Source organism: Larimichthys crocea, chromosome XXIII (assembly GCF_000972845.2).
Source record: "Larimichthys crocea isolate SSNF chromosome XXIII, L_crocea_2.0, whole genome shotgun sequence".
NCBI lineage: Eukaryota > Metazoa > Chordata > Actinopteri > Sciaenidae > Larimichthys > Larimichthys crocea.
Window position 1 is genome coordinate 19,082,632 of NC_040033.1, and position 14,512 is coordinate 19,097,143.

At 47.2% G+C, this 14,512-nt stretch overlaps 1 protein-coding gene across 1 annotated transcript in view; it reads right to left on the reverse strand.

Moving 5' to 3' along the window:
• dnah5l (dynein, axonemal, heavy chain 5 like) overlaps positions 1 to 14,512 on the reverse strand; it is a 32,703-nt gene that overhangs the window by 17,885 nt on the left and 306 nt on the right. The window contains exons 3-43 of the mRNA XM_027274426.1: positions 13,947 to 14,135; positions 13,791 to 13,865; positions 13,613 to 13,702; positions 12,355 to 12,426; positions 12,152 to 12,253; positions 11,881 to 12,067; positions 11,591 to 11,756; positions 11,342 to 11,435; positions 11,162 to 11,260; positions 9,870 to 10,051; positions 9,659 to 9,778; positions 9,467 to 9,572; positions 9,273 to 9,368; positions 8,592 to 8,687; positions 8,323 to 8,496; positions 8,133 to 8,222; positions 7,893 to 8,048; positions 7,310 to 7,449; positions 6,945 to 7,096; positions 6,699 to 6,822; positions 6,157 to 6,244; positions 5,949 to 6,072; positions 5,683 to 5,855; positions 5,497 to 5,589; positions 5,319 to 5,422; positions 5,064 to 5,160; positions 4,905 to 4,985; positions 4,462 to 4,716; positions 4,170 to 4,319; positions 3,806 to 3,924; positions 3,593 to 3,729; positions 3,357 to 3,519; positions 2,986 to 3,097; positions 2,392 to 2,520; positions 1,700 to 1,899; positions 1,415 to 1,568; positions 1,224 to 1,334; positions 956 to 1,111; positions 730 to 858; positions 262 to 477; positions 21 to 167 (exon numbers count right to left, since the gene is read on the reverse strand). Coding sequence (XP_027130227.1) covers positions 21 to 167; positions 262 to 477; positions 730 to 858; positions 956 to 1,111; positions 1,224 to 1,334; positions 1,415 to 1,568; positions 1,700 to 1,899; positions 2,392 to 2,520; positions 2,986 to 3,097; positions 3,357 to 3,519; positions 3,593 to 3,729; positions 3,806 to 3,924; positions 4,170 to 4,319; positions 4,462 to 4,716; positions 4,905 to 4,985; positions 5,064 to 5,160; positions 5,319 to 5,422; positions 5,497 to 5,589; positions 5,683 to 5,855; positions 5,949 to 6,072; positions 6,157 to 6,244; positions 6,699 to 6,822; positions 6,945 to 7,096; positions 7,310 to 7,449; positions 7,893 to 8,048; positions 8,133 to 8,222; positions 8,323 to 8,496; positions 8,592 to 8,687; positions 9,273 to 9,368; positions 9,467 to 9,572; positions 9,659 to 9,778; positions 9,870 to 10,051; positions 11,162 to 11,260; positions 11,342 to 11,435; positions 11,591 to 11,756; positions 11,881 to 12,067; positions 12,152 to 12,253; positions 12,355 to 12,426; positions 13,613 to 13,702; positions 13,791 to 13,865; positions 13,947 to 14,135 — 5,448 coding nt within the window. The remainder of the gene's footprint in view (positions 1 to 20; positions 168 to 261; positions 478 to 729; positions 859 to 955; positions 1,112 to 1,223; positions 1,335 to 1,414; positions 1,569 to 1,699; positions 1,900 to 2,391; positions 2,521 to 2,985; positions 3,098 to 3,356; positions 3,520 to 3,592; positions 3,730 to 3,805; positions 3,925 to 4,169; positions 4,320 to 4,461; positions 4,717 to 4,904; positions 4,986 to 5,063; positions 5,161 to 5,318; positions 5,423 to 5,496; positions 5,590 to 5,682; positions 5,856 to 5,948; positions 6,073 to 6,156; positions 6,245 to 6,698; positions 6,823 to 6,944; positions 7,097 to 7,309; positions 7,450 to 7,892; positions 8,049 to 8,132; positions 8,223 to 8,322; positions 8,497 to 8,591; positions 8,688 to 9,272; positions 9,369 to 9,466; positions 9,573 to 9,658; positions 9,779 to 9,869; positions 10,052 to 11,161; positions 11,261 to 11,341; positions 11,436 to 11,590; positions 11,757 to 11,880; positions 12,068 to 12,151; positions 12,254 to 12,354; positions 12,427 to 13,612; positions 13,703 to 13,790; positions 13,866 to 13,946; positions 14,136 to 14,512) is intronic.

A 14,512-nucleotide genomic window follows, 5' to 3' on the forward strand; every position in this document is an offset into this window, starting at 1 on the left:
CCATCTATTCGTCCACCCACCAGCTCATCGAAGATGTCTCTCTGGTGGACATGGATGGTGATGAGCGTCTCGTACTTGGTCCTCTCATTCTTGCTCAGCTCCCTGGTCGTCATGTCGATCAGCTCATTGAGGAGGTCTAGAAACTTCTGATTGGTTGTCTGCATGATCTGTCAGCCAATCAGATAAGGGGCAGTGAGTGGCTTATAATCAAAGACATGTTTCCAATCTTCTCCTGTTTAAATAAAAAATACATAAAAGCACCTTTTTGTCAGACTTGCTTAGGACAAGTGCGTCCTCTGCGTCTTTGGTCCAGATCATCTGGATTCCCAGCAGGCCAACCTGAGCTGGAAACGCAGACTGGAACTCCAGCAGCTTCAGGCTCGGGTCACTGATTGCCAGGTAAGCCTGGCGAATGATAGCATGGAGGGTCTGCCTCACCCCTTCAAGCAACTGTCCTAACCACACCTCCACATTCCCCTGGAAGAGACAAGTCTTACACCTGTAAGACCCTGGCCTTCATGAGTCAAAGATAAAACTGTTCTTGTGAAGGATGTATCTGGTTTAAAATCATAAAGTTGTAGAAAACTATTTTGCATGCAAACCTTCTGCTTGAATATGACGTATGGCTTAGATATGACAGAATGTTAGTTAGTGTGTTCACATTCTTTCATTCATGTTGTGATACAGAGCTACAAAGTGTGTAGTCAATGATGAAGTTACTGCGTGTACCTGTGCCAGGACAGGGTGGCTCAGCTCCACAGTTTCTCCCTCTTGAGACTGAAAGCTGATGATCTGGTCGTATGTTTTCTCATTGAAAACAACTCTGTTAACATTGTCAAACAGACTGAGCAGATGAGCCTGAGAGACAGAGAGACAGGCGTAAGTAAACCTCCAGATTCTGCTTCACCATCTAAATCCATCAGCCGACATGACCTGTGTGTCACCTGTGTGTTACCTGTATCGTGTGCGAGTCCGAGGCTTGACCCAGAATCTCCAGCAGCGCGGGGTCAGACACGAAGAAAAACCGAGGAAAGACCAACCGCTTCTTCTCCAGGTAACCAGACAGAGACTTCTGACAGAGCTCCAACTGCTCAAGGAGGTGAGGGAGCAACTGGAGGAAGAGGATGAAGACAGAAGTCAGATGAAGAATGAATCCTGACAAACAGGCGCAGGCCTAAAATCTCATGTTGGTTTAGTGTTGCTCAGAGGCACGTGGGACGCACCTGGCTGAGCGTCTCGTCTCCCACGCAGCACTGCACCACGTTGGGAAGCTCGTGCGCTCGCTGCATGATCCTCTGCCATGACTTGTCAATGTTCTGGAAGCGTTTGGCCTCCTGGACGAGTAAAAGAAAAACTTTTACTTCTCTCTGTGACGTGAGACAGAATGTTACAGCCAACGTGATGATCGTGTGACCTGAGGCAGCTGCTTGGCGATGTCTCCACCCACGAACACCGCCTCCAGGTAGATCCAGAGGTTTTGAACTGACAACCACTTCTCGATGATCTCAGAGGTGTTGGAGAGTTTCTGGACCCACAGCTGGATGGAGGGCTTGAATGGAGCATTGTACCTGCAAGGCCACAGATGTTCAATCATTCATCAACGTTCCCACACTCGTTCTTCTATCCATTTTATTTCATTCTCTTTTCCTCACTTCCTTTACTTCCCACCTTCCCTTGCCTCAGCCCCCCGTCTACCAACCTGTTGCTCAGCAGTGACGTCAGCACCATCAGACTGTCCTCCATCATCGAGATCTTCTCGGCCGTGTCGGCTCCTTTCAGCAGCAGTTCTCCTCTGGTCCTGAAGGTGGCGAAGCTGAGCGTTTGGCTGCTCCACTCGGCCACCACGTCCTTCAGCTTGGCCTCGATGTCGCGCTCCTTCACCGCGCTGATGCAAACATCCTGAGACGTTCAGGAGAACAGAATAGTCAAGAATATTGCTTTTCAAGGATTATTATATTTGCATAATTATTCTGGACTTTTCTAATTTTTCTGGATTGTTTTTATGTTTCATGATTGACATTTTTTTCTTTACGGTTAATTCGAAATCGTCAACTTTTTAAGGCCATTCCTGCAGTTACTTCAATCTTAGAAAGAAATAAGAAATAATCTTTTTATCTTATTGTACAATTTCCAGGATCATTTTGTATTTTCCTGGGTTATTCTTGATTTGCAGTTTTCCAGATTATTTCTGACTTTTATCAAGATTAAAAAAAAAAAAAAGTCAAGTGAGACTTAAAAAACTTAAATCCCAGGTTTAGGAGAAACAGGTCATGTTATGTACTGTGTGACATTCATCTGTAATTTATGGTGAAATTTAGTTTTATTACGTCCTTTAGATCATCATCTGAGAAAGAGATGACTGTAAACACCGTCACTGTTCAGCATTCATACCTCAATGTCTTCTTTGTATTTCAGCAGCGGAGCCTCCATGATGTTTCTGAGGGAGAAACTGTCTGATTCCACCTGGAAACTGTGACCGGTCAACTCACTGAGGCGAGTCCAGTGTCGAGGCAGCATGGCCTGAAGGACGCAGAGTTACTTTTATTGCATTTTAGAGGGTGTTTGTAAATCTACTGTTACATTTCGATATCACAGCACAGTGGATCCTTTTGCTTTGATTACAGCTTTGTCTCTCTCTCAATCTCCTGCAATGATTTTCCAAAAGTCTTGAAGCAGTTCACAGATATGTTGAGGACTGGGCTGCTTTTCGTTCACTGTGTGGACAACACTACCTCTAAACAACACAACTGATGGTCTCAAACACAGACCATAAGTTCCACTAATTAACACATCTGTTAATTGAAAACCATTCGAGGTGACGACCTCATGAAACTGATTGAGAGAACAGTGTGGAAAGCAAAGCAAACAAATCTAAATTCTAAAAGGCATTTTGCTCTGTTTACATGTTCACATGATTTCATATCTACAATGTAAAAAGTTCATATAAATATCCATAAGGTCAGACTGACAGAAAGGTCGTCCTACCTTGTTGGCCATCATGTAGAGCAGCGGGCAGGTCTCGGTGAAGTCATCAATGGTTTTCTTCAGATCTCTGAAGGCCTGCCACTCCTTCAACGCCTTCGGAAGCTTCCGAATCCTGAAGACACAAAAGACGACCCAGTGAGAGGTGGAGGAATCAAACTACACACCTGTTTGTGAAACCCAGCACTGCTACTGATGACCAAACCTTAGATATTAACTACATAACATATAAAATATGCATAGATTTTAATTTGCTGCCAAACATAGGTACTGATGACTCCCACCAGTTACAGCTATGCCATAATAAATCTATGTCTTAATCTCACTGAATCTTAAACAATAACATGTTCAACAATAACTCCGCCCTGTTGTACCTGTTCTGGAAGTCCTGCAGCTCGGTGTTGATCTTCTCAATGTTGAGGTCAGCCCACAGGATGTCGTAGTATCCAGCGACACTGTCAATGACAGCGTTATACAGAGTGTAGAGCTTGGACAGCAGAGAGAGCTCCCTCTTGATCCTCTGCAGCTCCGGATACTCTGCAGGGAAGAGAAGGATGGTTAGGAAGGAAGGAGAGAGGAGGAGGAGAGATCGAAGGGAAGTCAGTCGAACCATTAACAGGAAGTCCAAATAGCTCCTCTCCTCCGGAGCAGGTGGTGTATCTCCTCCACAGATGATCAAACTCAGCCTGAAAACTCTGCAGCCGCTCACTGGCTTCAGCTGGAGCCACGCCCTCCACGCCCGGACCCCTGCAAACACACAAGTTTTCATTTTTTTCCACGTATAATTCACCATCACAACTGTTTGTCCCCACCGTGCGAGTACCTGTGGTCGTATTCGGTGTAGAAGCTCTGAACGTGGATCTGGAAGCTCTGCACTGCAGACAGCAGGTCTGCCTTCATACTGGGTTGGATCTTCACAAGAGTGTTCTGGTTCTGCACCACCTGAAACCACAACACACTCACTCACACCTGTACCGGATCACCACTGGCTTCCACTAGACTCCCTGATGTCCAAACAACAATTCGTTGTTTGTTGCTTTTCCTCGCCACTGTCACCAACGCTCGCTCATTGTGTGAATTCGGTTCTGATTCTTTCAACTGATTTGAATTCTTCAAATTTGGAAGATATTTTTGCTCAGTGTCTTTTTTTTGCAGTCAAAACATCATTGTCCCTTCCTGCGTCTCACCAGGGCGTTGAGGTTTTTCCAGGCGTACGTCAGGCCGTCGACGCGCTCGGCGTTGCCGTCCGTGAACAGAAGTTCATGTTTATTGAGCAGAGCAAAAGATTCCTCCACTGGGCCAATGGTGGCGTCGATACGAACCTCCGCCTCCCGGACCTCGAGAACAAGAAATCAACATAAGGAAAGGACAGGACGAAGAAGTAAAAGTACCAATGTGTGATGTGAATGTGTTACTAATTATCTGATTGATAAGCGACTGAATGATTAATATTGGACAGCCAATCAGATGCTGGCTGACCTCTCTGAGCGCTGCCATGGCTCCTCGGACATCATCCAGGTCTGTGATTGGACGCTGCAGGCGCTTCGTCAACCCGTCCACGAATGAGAAGATCTCGTCCATGTCGGCGGACGCACGATGGTTGAGCGCGGCGCCGAAGGCTCGCTTCCAGAGGCGACACTCCTGAGTGAGCGACAGCTTCAGCTGGTCGGTGTCGAAGACGATCGAACCCACCGTAAGAAACGCTGGGAGCTCCGAGATCTGCACCTCCAGCTTCTGCAGGGGCAGCAAGGCATGATGGGTCAGAGGGAAAACCAGAAAACATTTTCTCCATAAAATATGATCCAGTTTCACCAGAATCAGTGAAAACGAAAAAAGGTGTGAGGAGAAGGTAGGGTTGGACCGAGCACATCAAACTGTGACCTGTATGAGGCGTTCAGGTGATGAACAGGAGCTGGACTTACGGAGTAGAAGGAGATCTGAGAGCTGAACTCCGTCAGAGAGGGGTCCGACTGCAGGAAGGCCTGGACCTGCTCCTCTGGGTCCTGAACACAACTTAGTTAGTCCAGCTCAACATCGATAACAACAGCTAAACACACACACACACACACACACACACTGACCTGGACTGACAGAGTAGAAAAGTGAGCGAGTTCATTCAGAGTGTCGGCAGCTTGAGCTCTTAGAGACGACACGATGGAGCTGAGCTGGATCACCAACCTGCTCCAAACAACAGCAGCAGTTAACAGGACATGAGTTCAAGATACGGGACCATCACATTGTCTTCTACCTGCTGGACCGGACCCTTGTAGCGTCAATAGGCAATAATAATACTTTTATATATTACATCAAATCAGTGACTGGACTGTTGGACTGACTTGGTGACGTCTTTATGTTCGGCCAGCTGTCTGTCTAGAGGCCTCAGTACTGGAGGCTTCACCGGGATGTCGTCACCTGCGTCGCGAACCGCCGCCTGCTCCACCTGCCACAGAGAATAACACTGGAATGTGATTGGCTGTCCGGTAACAGGTGTTCTCCTAAAGACGACTGACGTACCTGCTGCTGTTTGTACTGCAGGTGAGAGTAAGTCCACAGAGGGATGTCTTTAGTCACAGACAACACAACGCTCACCAGCTTGTTCAGTGTACTCTGAAACACACACATCATAACAACGCACACATTTAAGAAGTAACTTAAAATAGATCAGAACTGCATGTTGTTTACATGCACGGATTCCAGTACCTGAATGTCGTCCAGGCTGGGTCTGAGGACGATGTTGGGGATGGCAAGCTGGATGGAAGCTTTAAAGAGAGGTGGAGGAGCTGATTCGTAGTTGCAGGAGGAGGAGGAGGAAGACGGTTGGTATTTGGGGACATGGAGTCTCCTCCTCAAGGCGTCCAGAGAGGATTTAGTAGCTGAGAGGACAAATCAGTGTAGGATGTATGAAGCTGCAGGATGAAGGCGGACAACAGAGGAGGGAAGGAGACACGGTAGGAAAGAAGGCTGACCTTTGACCAGGGCCTCGGTGTTGCGATGACAGAGTTGACCAATCAGGTTGTAGAAACGACAAGGAAGACAAGACTGGCAGCGAGTCTTCTGTTTGGAGTCTGGATGGAGACACTGGAAAGACCCCTGAGGAGGAGAAGGAGAAGAAAACAAAGAATGGAAAACTACATTTTAATTGTTGGACCGGTTCTCTTCTCTTCTGTGAGTTACCTCCAGATTAACAGTCTCGGTTGTCTTCATCTTCCTCTTCAGCTCCTCGATCAGCTCAAACACATATTTCTCTACCTGCTGACTCTGCCTGTGAACACATGACATGACTGTGAGTACATTGTACATGTTTGAAAAAAGACAGACTGTGTCAACAAAAGACTGACAGCTGAAAGCAAACGTCTCACAGTGGACGAGGTTAACTGGCAACAGGTGAGTCACATGACTGAGTCTAAGAAGAGCTTCCAGAGAGGACGCGGAGAGCTTCAGCACTCTGTGACAGACTGTGCAACAATCTAAGAACAATGTTTGTCGACGTGAAATGACAAAGAATCTGTGGATTTCATCGTCTACACTTCAGAGGAATCATCAGATGAATCTCTGTATGCAAGGGACTAGGCCACAAATCTAAATTGGATGTGTGGATTGGATTGAAATCAGCACTGTGAATATTGTTTTACCAGTTCAGAGTGACAGCAGCAGCTTGTACTGAGCTGTCTGTCTGCAGCAGGAGGTCCTGAGGTGAGACAGGTGAGTCTTCAGGCAGGACCAGCAGACAGCAGGAAGACATGGTCTGAAGAAGCCGACCGATGCGACACTCTAACAGATCTGTGGCAACTTTGGATACCTGATCCAGATCTTTCAGAGCCTGGTAAACACTCTCTATGACTGAGCGGGACAGAGAGTGGACATGAAATATTACTGTTTGTTCACTTCACGATTGTCACGTTACTATTTTACATATATATCTATCCAACCACGACCCATTGCCACGATCTATTCCTGCTTACATGCATCAGTGTTGAGAGCAGTCCAGGACAGTGTGGTGAGTCCAGGAGAGAGAGCCGCCTCCACCCGGCCAATGAAGGGCTGCATCAGAGGGAAGAGGGACGGGGGGATTCGGGCAACCACCGAGCCGTAGTCCTGGAGCAACTCCAGCAGCCTGGATCAAGTCAAGACAATACAAGTTGAACAAAGAAGATCAAGCATTGTATTTTAACCTTACGGTCAAAGTCTGCCACAGTGGACCCCAAATTTGATCATTCAAGTAAAACCTGTGCACAGAAAACAAAGAAAAATAACCACGAACGCCTGATTTGTGCGTGAAAGTCAACATGGCGTCCTGTGCTCTCTGTGAAGCTGAACAACTTCTCACCGCTTGTACAGAGCTTTGACCTGTGCTTCTCTGGAGCTCATTTTTAGGATGACCTTTGGCACGGTCACCCCCAGTTTGGTCATCCATCGGGCTTCCTGCAGCACCTCCAGCACCACGGGGTCCAGGTTCACGAAAACCTCCTGAAAAAACGTCAGTGACAGTTCCTTGCTTAAGGATATGTTTAGCCTGGCACAGCACAAAGACTGGAAGTCAGATTTTCTTTAAGTTAATTTGTAAATTAAACCACAAAGTGAGAACGTAAAGAAACAGAAATTATTTACGACACAGAGGTTTTTTGAAGGAGCAAGGCTAACAGTTTCCCTCTGCTTCCAGTGTTTGTGCTAAGCTAGGTGGAAATATACTATTTTGATTATAAAAGTTAATACTCTGTGAACCCTCTAGACCCCAGAGCATCCGTCATTTTAAAATCATTCCCATTGAATCAAAACATGTTACATAAAGTCCAGATTATTGTGTTGTTGTCATCGGTAACCAGAACCAGAAACATACACCATCACACTGATGTCTGTGATTTTATTTTGGCGGCCTGGTTTCCTGCGTGGATCTATAAATGTCTCGGTACCTTGCTGTTCTCGTGTCGGACCAGCAGGGCGGCGTTCAGACAGTGCGGTGCGCTCTCCGCAGCCTGACTCCACCCTTGCAGGTGCAGCACCTCGTACTGCAGCAACACCACCGCTATCTTGTTGTAGCTCCGGATCACTTTGGTCATGTCCGGTCCCTGGCAGAGAGACGGACAGGATGGTTCACTGAGGTCGCACTGATCGGTAACATTGATGACTGACGGTCCAATCAGAGGCTGTACCTTGAGGACGTCGAGCTTCTTCTTCAGGATCAACATGGGAGCTTCGATCTTCCTGAAAAGCTGACGACACCACAGGATCCTACCTGCCACCTGAGAGCGAGGCAGAGAATAATCTGCAGGTTAATCAGTGATGAAAATAATCAGTGACCACAGAGTCAGTGAGACACTGAGAGAGAGACAGGTGTATTACCGGGGGCAGGTTGCGTCCGATGGGCGGGCTGTCCCTCTGTCTCTGGTAGGTCTTCCTCAGCAGCTCCAGCTCTCTGCTATAGCGCTGCAGCAGCAGCAGGTAGTGCTGCTTCAGGTCCAGGCGAGAGGTCGGACCGGACTCGAACACCACCAGCAGCTCCAGCATCCGCTCCGTCTGACAAAACAAATGCTCGCTGAGTGTTGGTGTGGTTGCCTCCTTCAGTTTGAACAACATGAAGCTCCATCAGTCGGAGCTGGTTTTGAACTCACAGTGAGAGACTGGTGGAACCAAAAGTCCAGCAGAGACTGAAGAGACTGGAACAAACCCTGAACCTGGAGCTGGAAGTCTGCATAGTCACTGTCAAACTGAACACAAACACTTTTACTTCCTAAGTGTGTCGATCATTGGCAGGGTAAAGACTGAACGGTCAAATTATATTTAGGATTAAAGTTATGCAGAATTAAGAGCGTGGACACTTTTATTGACAGGTGTCTGGTTTTAGCATTCAGCCCGCCTCAGCTCCACCCACTCTCCACCTCATTTTCGGATTAGGCAGGAGGCGACGGAGGCAGGACTGCAAAGGTGGAGACAACCAGAGCCACCACGATGAGCTTCACAAAGGCAACGAAGAAGACTTCATGGAGACCACGTCCAGGTATTGGACAGTCTCATAGAGTTTTGCTGTGCGTTCTCTGCGTCTAAACAGTTTGAGGAGAGCGATGAAAACATCTGGTTTGATGACGGTGAATATTTCGACCAAACCGGAGTTGGAGATTGTTGGAACAGTGTAACGATTAAAGTGTTAACGATGATCTGTTTTGAAGTCTGGTGCACTGTCACTCAGCAACGTCTAGTACCAGCAAACTTTGTGTGTAGAACCTTTAAGAAAAGCTGCTATTATCCATCCATTATTATTCTATAGCATTTTTATATCATTTATATAACGTTACCTCCAGCTTACGGTGGTCCAGGATGTCGTAGGTCTTGGACTTGGTTGTGGAGACAATGGTCTGGTAGCGAGCGTAAATCTTCTCAATGCCCTCCACCTGGAACACAACCCGGCTCAGTTTCAGTCTCATGTGCATGAAGTTCAGTCCATCACTATTCATTCACATGTTGCGTCTCAGTTTCTCCAGTTAGTTACCTTCATGTGTTTCAGGGCAGCCAGGCTCTCCAGTGAAGACGCCATGTCAGCTATCTTCTCCAGACGCCTGCAGAAAGCATCAAACTTCCCAAAGATGTAGTTCTCACTGAAAAACAAAGAAAACAGAGAAGAGGTGCTGGGGTAAAAGGTCATCAGTTATACATTAAGTGACTGCTGCTGCTTGGTGTTTACCTGAAGTCAAACTGTCTGTTTTCAGGATTCTCTCTCAGTTTGTCTCTGACCGCCTGGAAGCTCCTCTGATACTCCACGTTCAGATTACAACAGTCGGAGATGAGCTGCAGCAGCACCGGCCTGAGACACACAAACACACTTTCTGTTCTCCTCTTATGTAATCTGGTTTTGACTCATCAGATTTCGTTTGGTCTGGTCTTGTCTTCTGTACCTGCTGTGGTCCCAGATGCGAGCCACGCCCTGCGACAGGTAGGCCCTGCAGGTGGTGATCATCTGGTTAGTGACCTTGAGCAGCAGAGAGGTCATTCTCTCTGAGGTGTTGTAGTACTGAGACACAGTGTGGATCATCCTGATGCTGCTCATCAGACCGGGGATGTGCTCCAGCATCTTGGTCTGTCAGAGCAAGAAGGTAAGAAAGGTGAGAAAACAGCCATCATCCACACTGACCTGTGATCAGGTGACCCACACTGACCTGTGATCAGGTGACCCACTCTGACCTGTGATCAGGTGACCCACACTGACCTGTGATCAGGTGACCCACCTGACCTGTGATCAGGTTGACCCACTCTGACCTGTGATCAGGTGACCCACACTGACCTTTGTGATCAGGTGACCCACTCTGACCTGTGATCCGCTGAACGGTGTCTCTGTCATTCTACGTCTGTTCTCACTATGTAACTTTGGGCTCCGGGTCGGAGAAGTACGTAACGCTTTACGGCACTAAGTCACACAGCAGCAACTATTTCACTGATTCTGGTGAAATGGATCATATTTATTGAGGAAATGTTTTCTGGTTTTCCCTCTGATGTCCTCCGGCTGCTCCGCCTCAACTCTCTGTGATTTACAGAGTTTATGATGGACAGTGAAGTAAACTGCTGACAGCGTAGCTGCTGTTAGCTCATGGTTAGCTCAGTCTGTTAGCTGCTGTTAGCTCATGTTAGCTCAGTCTGTTAGCTGCTGTTAGCTATGTTTGTTAGCTGCTGTTAGCTCTGTTAGCTCAGTCTGTTAGCTGTGTTAGCTCGTTTGTTAGCTGCTGTTAGCTCATGTTAGTCAGTTTGTTAGCTGGTGTGTTAGCTCATGTTAGCACAGACTGTAGCTGGTGTTAGCTCATGTTAGCTTAGTCTGTTAGCTGCTGTTAGCTCAGTTTGTTAGCCTTAGTCTGTTAGATGCCTCTGTTAGCTCAGCTTTGTTAGCTCATGTTACACAGTATGTTAGCTGCCTGTTTAGCCTCATGTTAGCTCAGTCTGTTAGCTGCTGTTAGCTCATGTTAGCTCAGTCTGTTAGCTGCTGTTAGCTCAGTTTGTTAGCTGCTGTTAGCTCATGTTAGCTCAGTCTGTTAGCTTATATTAGCTCAGTTTGTTAGCTGGTGTTAGCTCATGTTAGCTTAGTCTGTTAGCTGCTGTTAGCTCAGTCTGGTAGCTGCTGTTAGCTCATGTTAGCTCAGTCCGTTAGCAGTGTGCAGTAAATGTTTTTTCTGTGGAAGGTTGCAGTTGTTTCTCTTACCGGAGTGCATTTCCCCAGCGGTCCAAAGAACTTGTCCAGAGTGTACAGATACTTCACATTGTCCTTGGCCTCGTTAGCCACGACTGTGATGTCCGCGTCCTGACACACAAAATGAATCAGAAATCAGTCAGTCATTAGCAGCATGCTGTGAAATAAACTAAACTAGAACTAGAAGCTTACCACTTCTCTCCAGGCTCGTAGAGTTCGGGACTTGGTGACCTGCAGAACTCCCAGAGTCCTTTTCACCAGAGGACGCTTGACCTCCTCCATCAGACTGACACATTCACAGGTTTGAATTTTGGATGACAGAGAGTAAAATTAAGATTTGAGCAGACAAAACATTCAGGCACTCACTGATGTTTGACACTATGAGTCAAACTGAGACACCGGAGACGGCAGGAAGTGTCTAACAAGTCAAAGACGATCTACCTGTTAAAGGTGACCATCCGTCTCTTCCAGTGCTCCAGCTCAGCTGATGGGCCGACGTCATCGGCCTCCTTCCTCATCTGCTCACTCTCCGTCAGGACCTGTTTGATCTGGTTGGTCCACACCGACACCACGCCCTCCAGACGCTCCACCAGCTCGCTGTTATTGGCTGAGAGCACAAGCTGTGGTTGATGCCAGAACCTGAGCTAGGTGACCAGGCAATGTGACCGAGCGAGAATTTTCCGTTGGGGTCGCTGTAGGTTGAGGAACCGTAGCTGTGTTGACCTTCCTACCTGCAGCCGTGTAGTCTGCAGGGCTGCTCAGCTGGCTGATGGCTTCAGGAAGGTCGATGTGCTGCAGCTGGAACTTTCTCTCCATGTTGACTCTGGCCGAGCTCAGATTACTAACGAACTGGTCCACTGAAGACAGAAAGGACTGGACGTCTGGACAGGAGGCGCCTTCCAGCACAGAGCCCCACGTCTGAACACAGAATCAAAGGCGATAGCCAAGTAAAGAGTTGAATCTCTGAATGAACTGATTACAAAAACGGATGGTGGTGTGTACCTGCTGTGACCTGAGGGCCGGTAACATGATGTGAGCCAGCAGAGTCTCCAGACTGTTCAGGATGCTGCCATCACTGCAGTCCAACATGCCGAAGTTCACCTCCTATGAACACAGCAGCACGTCACGCCGGCAGACTCTAGCTAAACTGAATCTGTTCAACCTTCTTCTGTGTTATTCTGCGGGGCCGAGCACAAGTCACTGACCTGCTGTACGTTAGCGGTGGTTATCGCCTTGTCAGTGGTTCTCAGGAAGAACAGACACTTCCCCAGTAAAGGCTGGAGAAAGCAGAAAGAGGCTGTGCTGGGTTTAATTCAGAATAAAGTGCAGTAACAGATAAATAAAGACACTGTGCTGCAGTGCAGGAAACTCTGCAGTCGTCTGCATACGAAGAGCTCTGATTCTGTCTCAGCAGAAAGACAATAACACAAACCACATTTTATTAATAAAGTACCTTTCAAAACACAGTTACATACAAAACAGTGAGAATAAACTAAAGTCATAGAAACATTGTATAGTTCGTATCAGACTTGTTTTATTCATTCCATGTTCCTGAAGAAGTCGCCCGCCCTGAGTCAAACTGTGTCGTGTTTTCTGTCACCTCGCTAACAAGCGGCAAACAAAGCAACACGCAGGATTTCCTTCCATAGCAACGCAGCACAGACTGAAGCACAGCTGTTATTATGTCTGAGGCGGAACAATGGGGAAGATTAGGCATCATTGTTCTGAGCTCAGAGTGAAACTAAATACGTGTCGTCAAATCCTCAAACCGGTCTCACTTCACAGTCACACCTTGTCTTCACTGTCTGCAGCCCATCCACAGTCTTACACCTCCTTCCATGTCTAACAGAGCATACAGGAGCATTCAGGGTGCTACTGATTTATCTGGGTGGAGTTTCCAGCGCTGAATGTCGCAGACCTCAAACTCGTTCACACTCAGTCTTCTTGCTGATGGTCTTGTTTGCTTATGTTGGTCATACAGAGGCGTTGCTATTAAAATAAGACTCCTTGTTGTGGGTTTAAGTTGCATGACAGTTTTGTGTTGTCTGGCTATCTCAAGCAAAGCCTTTTTCAAACTGAAGTGCACAAAACAGACTCAGGGCCACTGGCACAGCCCAGAAGAGGTCGGGGGGGCTCATCTCTACATGAGGTGCACGGGACGGGGACATGTGGGATGGTACACTGCAGCTCCTGGTTCCTGGTTTAGCTCCTTCCTGGGACTTTTTAATCAAAAAGAACTGAAACTCTGGGAATCTTCTGTCATCTCGTGGTGATTTCACCTCTTACAGTTAATCTCGAAAGCTAAATCACCAGCTGATTGGTTCTGAGGCTGCGTTTCAACCTTTTCTGCTCTGTTGGCCTGCAAAGCATCCTTAAAAGTGATTGGTCAGTACTGCTCATACTACAGCCGGAGAACAGAACGCTTACGAAAATCGTGTCCTTTGCCTACAGATTGGCTCCTACCTCAGAGCTCCCTGTAGTGAGGAAGAGTTTCCTCTGAGCCAACGCTGAGGTCGCTACATCCACAAAGGAGGGATGAGTGGAGGGCAGATTCTGCAGAGAAGGACGTATAAAAGAGAGGAGATGTTAAAGGCAGAAAGAACACACATATCAGTGTGTCAATTAAAACTGATTTAGTTACCCGCTTCACATTCTGATAGAAGAAAATCAGCTTCTTGGATCCGTTCGCAACAAAGAAATCATCGATGAGGCTGAACTGGAAGAATCAGACGATTTATCCAAAGATTGATCCCAGCACGACTCAGGACAGAGTTTAAAAAGCAGACTGTGATGTTACCTTGTCATCAGAGATGAGCGCGTCCTCCACCTCCAGCTCGGCCAGCGTCCCGGCGTCCACCAACCTGCTGATCAAGTATTTGTGTCGGGCGTCAAGCGTCGCTCGTCTCTCCTCCTTCATGGCTCTCGCCTGCTTCGCTATTTCTCTCCTCGCCTCGTTGGACAACAACACCGTCCTTTTACCAGAAACCTTGAGAGAAACAAATCTCTAAAAATAAATACTGCACAGAGCAGGGTACATTTCTCATCCAAGACAGCAAAGACCTGGAAGCAAAGCTGAAACTTTATGATGGCCTTCCAACTGAAATGTGGAAGCTGCTGGCAAACAGTTGCTTATTTCCACTTCCAGCAGTTACAGAGCAACATGAGTTCAAGAGTCGTGTCTGTGTCACCTGATGAGTATAAGTCCATTTTTTGTCTCCACAGCCTCCTGATATTGTAGAAAGAGAACTGGACACATAAATAATGTCCAACCATTCAACACTACAGCGATAATAAAGTCACTTCAGGTCATTAAAGCACTGAAACTCACTCAAACACTGGCAGCTGTGTACATGCTGGATCCCT